The following is a 4,125-nucleotide window of genomic DNA, read 5'->3' on the forward strand; positions in this document are numbered from 1 at the left end:
CCGACTGGATTTTTCCAGAGATGGCCATGGACCAAGGCTATCAAAGGTTTCGTGGGATGTAAGGTCCCACTTGCCCCCTTCCCTCTCATTCCCTTCACAGCGGATTACCCCTTGATTAAGTATTTCACCGGCTTATCCCTTGTATTCTTATTTGATTCAGAGAATATGAGATTTTTAAACACACATAGCTGCTTCTTAGCCTGCAGCATATAGATGTATTTTCACTACATTTTTTCCTGCTAATAAAAATACACTTTCTACCAAACAAGTTAAAGAAAATAATCACCCATAATCCACCCAGAAGTTTGGTGTATTTCCTGCTGGTCTTTTAAATATGCAAATATATTATTTTACTTATATTTACTACCTGTGGAACTATATGCTTAGCCTATTTTGCTCCCTTTCGGATTTATTTTTATTTCAGGGGTAGGTAACCAAAGTCTAAATTTGGCCTAGTGACTTCAGGCCTTTCACTTGTGATCTCTCATCCGTGTTCTACCAGAGGAGTATTTAACCTAATCTCTTGTAGACCATGAACACGTTTCTCCAGCTATTATATTACTGAACACCTGAGATTTGTTAACTACAACCATAAAATTTACTTTTGCTAACACTGAGGCTTTCTAAGAAGAGCCATGTGGCATGTCATCAGAGACCAGACAGAATAAAAATAAAACAACATTAGTAATCTAATTGTATCTGGTCCTTCCTCAGCCTGCAAAGTGGTCACAGGGTCTTCACCAGTAATTCAGGAGATGGTCCAGTAATTAGTGATGTGACTATCATCACATAACCTAACCATCTTGAGTCAAAGGAGGAGGATTTCCTTTTCTGTTATCTAAACCCACCTCCGAATATATCTACTCACTTTTCTAAAAAGTGAATTGTTTTTTATCTTTACTAAAACAATTTACCTTTGTCCTTCCTAATTGTTCGTCAAATTTTGCTAGATTCCAGAGTTGGGTCACACACAGCCAATGGGCAGCTGACATAAAATCTGTATATTTATAAACGACAAGAGCCAGAAGGTCACCTAGCATCTTTCTCCTAACATGCCACCGACACACTGAATTATGTCTTCAGAGCCCAGTTACATATTTCCTGACTACACAAAAAGTTAATGCATTAAAAACAGAAAGAAGACTACCTTTACATAACGAATTAAAATTTATTTTAAAAGGTAAAGTTTTATACATCTTTTTAAAAAGTGAAAATTCAAAAGTCTTAGAATTAAGCAATGAGTCTTGATATCATAAAGCTGTTTATAACAGTAATTAAAGTAGTGGTAACATTTTACCCTTGTAAAAATGTCGCAGAATTCAAATCACAACTTGGATCCACAACGATTCAAGTGTTTTATCTTCCACAATAAGGGTTCGGTCAGTTTTAAGATAAAATTCCCCAGACACGCTATCCTTAAGTGCTTGCTCATCACCGTCCATCGGCTCACACAGTGGGATAGCTGGCTGCTGTGGCGATTCCACAGTGGTTGTCTCTGTCTTTGGCGATTTTTACATAGCCGTTCCAGCCCCACTCTGGACCCCAGCTGAAAGAGAAGCAAATTTCCTGTTTTATACAAAGAATCAAGGAAGTAATTAGTTTCATTAATATAGCTAATACTTAGAATAGTGCCTGACATGTAGTAAGCACCATTTAAGTGCTATTATATCTATTTGTAAGTGTATCGATGCCTATGGGTCACATTTGATTTTTGAAGTCTATTGGCTTCTTTGAAAAATGCCTTCAGACAATACATGTGGTTTAAAACTTTTTTAAGATAGGAAACTGCGGCAGAACTGGGATTCTAATGTAGCAATCTATCTCCACATGCTATCTTATCTCACCACATCTCAATTGAAAAACTTTAGTTGTGAAAATTGATACAACCCTCAAAGCCTCTGAGAGCTGGAGAGTAAAATTCAATGGCAGGGCATCAGATGACAGCAGAAAGGATGCACACAGGCAACTGGACTCCGGGACAATCTTTCAGACTTAAAGAATTGGCAGAGGCAGCTGTTCTGCTTGTTGAAAAATTGGGGACATAAAAAGGAAATCAGCTCTCAACCCTACAGGTCCACTGAAACCCTAGAGGCCAGATGTGTTTCAGAATTAGGAAAATTTTCAGAGTTTAGTAAGAAAATGTTACAAATATATATTAATAACCACAAGCTTGGTACAGAATCTTACAATCAGACAATGATACTTCCGTGTTCACTCTAAGTGGGAGAAAGACGTAGGATTTCAAAATTGAGCTCTTGTGGACTTGTACCCAAATACTGATTCCAAAGAAGAATTCCCTTTACCATTTAAAATTTATACCTGTTCTTGACAAGCCAGTATTTATTGTTATTTGAATCTGTTCCTTCAAAACCATAGCCAACCACCAGGACACCGTGATCCAGGTCTTTGCTGCTACAGTCTGGTTCATAATAAATGCCTAGGAGAGTAAAATCAACACTGGGGTGAGAAGCTCCAAGTGGCACGTGACAGTAACCCACCCTATCACCCATAGTAAGAGCAACATCTCCAAATTCAGTGCAATGTCAAACAAATTCCAAATAAGGCCTTGAAACAATAGCTGATAAAACAAAATGTCACCTTTAATTCAACAGAAACCAACAAACTTCTTCAGATATCTACCTCACAAAGGAAAAAAAAAAAGAAACCAACAAAGTTCAAGATATTTCCTACTTAAAAAAAAAAAAAATCCAAAATATAAGACCTATTGTTTTCAATGTTAAAGTGATTTAGGCATTTATCCCCTAACCCAAGTATCAATTTGCATAATCTGTTTCTACTACTAGGATGTCAATCTAAAATAGTACTAAAACAAAAAAACTTGAGAAGAGGTCTTTATAGTCCTAATTACAGAAGTGAAAAACCATAAGAGACACAGGCTTGCTTTGTTATTCACGCTAGAGTGCAGTGGCCTGATCACAGCTCACTCAAATGCCTGGCCTCAGCAGATCCTTCCAAAGTGCTGGGATTATAGGCATGAGCCACCATGCCAGCCACAAAAAACTTTTAGAAAAAAGGCCAAAAATTAGACAACAGTTATTAGGTAAATTAGGTTCTACCTGTAGGATGAATTACACAGCCATCTAAAAGTATTTATTAAGAATTTGTAATCATAAGAAAGTGCTTCATTATGTCAAATGGAAACATCACTCTGTTCAACACACAAACTCAAAATTCTATAGTCCTAGAAAGCAGGAGTCTCTACCAAGGAGTCAATCATAGTGGTGTTTTCCAATTCTGCCTAAATGTCTGTAATAAAATGACAAACGCCTACCTGATTTATAGAACTGGAAGGACACGTGGCCTGCATCAACAGCAACAGAAATGGGCCCCACAATAGCCACTGCCTTCATCAGAGCCTTCTCCCGAACAGGGACATCCACGAAACCAGTGTCGTTAGCAACAGAATTCTCAGCCTTGTATTTACAGACTTCATCCTTTTAAAATTAAATAAAATGTAAGGGGAAAAGACTTGATCATTAACATCTATCTCCTAGAGAACATGAGTTCTAGAACCAAAACACTTAGCAATTTGCACCTTATGATTTCCAAGTCAACACTCTTATAAATCATCTCAGGAAGTGAACTCTTATTAGTCGAGTTGAAACTGAAAAATTAGCTGATGTTTCTTCAATGAGACTGCCTAGGTCGACCTGTCCATAAGAAATTTTTCACAATGGAGAAATTTCTGCTATATTTAGAATGGTTTGCTTATTCTCCATGTTACACAGAAGAACAGCTCAATATAAACCATCTAATCAGAAAGCTGATCTGTACGGACAGTTTGCAGATATAGATTGTACCATCTAAAATGTGAATTTTTTTAATTTTTATTTTTTTTCTTTTAGTAAGTGAGTTGACCAGAGATAAAATGTGAATTCTGAAAAAGGTGTCTTATCTCTCAAAATGTTCAACTTTCCAAATTCAGAGCTGAAATGACAAGAAGATAAGAGGCTTCATTTACCCTTGCCACATATGGATAGGAGTTTTCAGAGTCCAGGCCTCCGTTCTCCTTAATATACTGAAAGGCGTAGTCCATCAGGCCACCATCGCAGCCATGATTGCCTTGAGGCTGAGAGCAGTCCACCAGGTTCTGCTCACTCAGTG

General features: G+C 37.4%; 1 protein-coding gene across 2 annotated transcripts in view; it reads right to left on the reverse strand.

The window, feature by feature from the left end:
- Positions 1–1,153: 1,153 nt before the first annotated feature.
- The window catches only part of CTSV (cathepsin V), a 15,426-nt gene continuing 12,454 nt past the window's right edge, over positions 1,154–4,125 (reverse strand). For both annotated transcript variants that reach the window (XM_012651845.1, XM_012651846.1), the window contains exons 6-9: positions 3,983–4,105; positions 3,293–3,455; positions 2,320–2,437; positions 1,154–1,546 (exon numbers count right to left, since the gene is read on the reverse strand). In XM_012651845.1, the coding sequence (XP_012507299.1) occupies positions 1,447–1,546; positions 2,320–2,437; positions 3,293–3,455; positions 3,983–4,105 (504 nt within the window). In that variant the 3' untranslated portion in view covers positions 1,154–1,446. The remainder of the gene's footprint in view (positions 1,547–2,319; positions 2,438–3,292; positions 3,456–3,982; positions 4,106–4,125) is intronic.

This window comes from Propithecus coquereli, unplaced genomic scaffold (genome assembly GCF_000956105.1).
Source record: "Propithecus coquereli isolate 6110/MARCELLA unplaced genomic scaffold, Pcoq_1.0 Scaffold370, whole genome shotgun sequence".
Taxonomy (NCBI): Eukaryota; Metazoa; Chordata; class Mammalia; order Primates; family Indriidae; genus Propithecus; species Propithecus coquereli.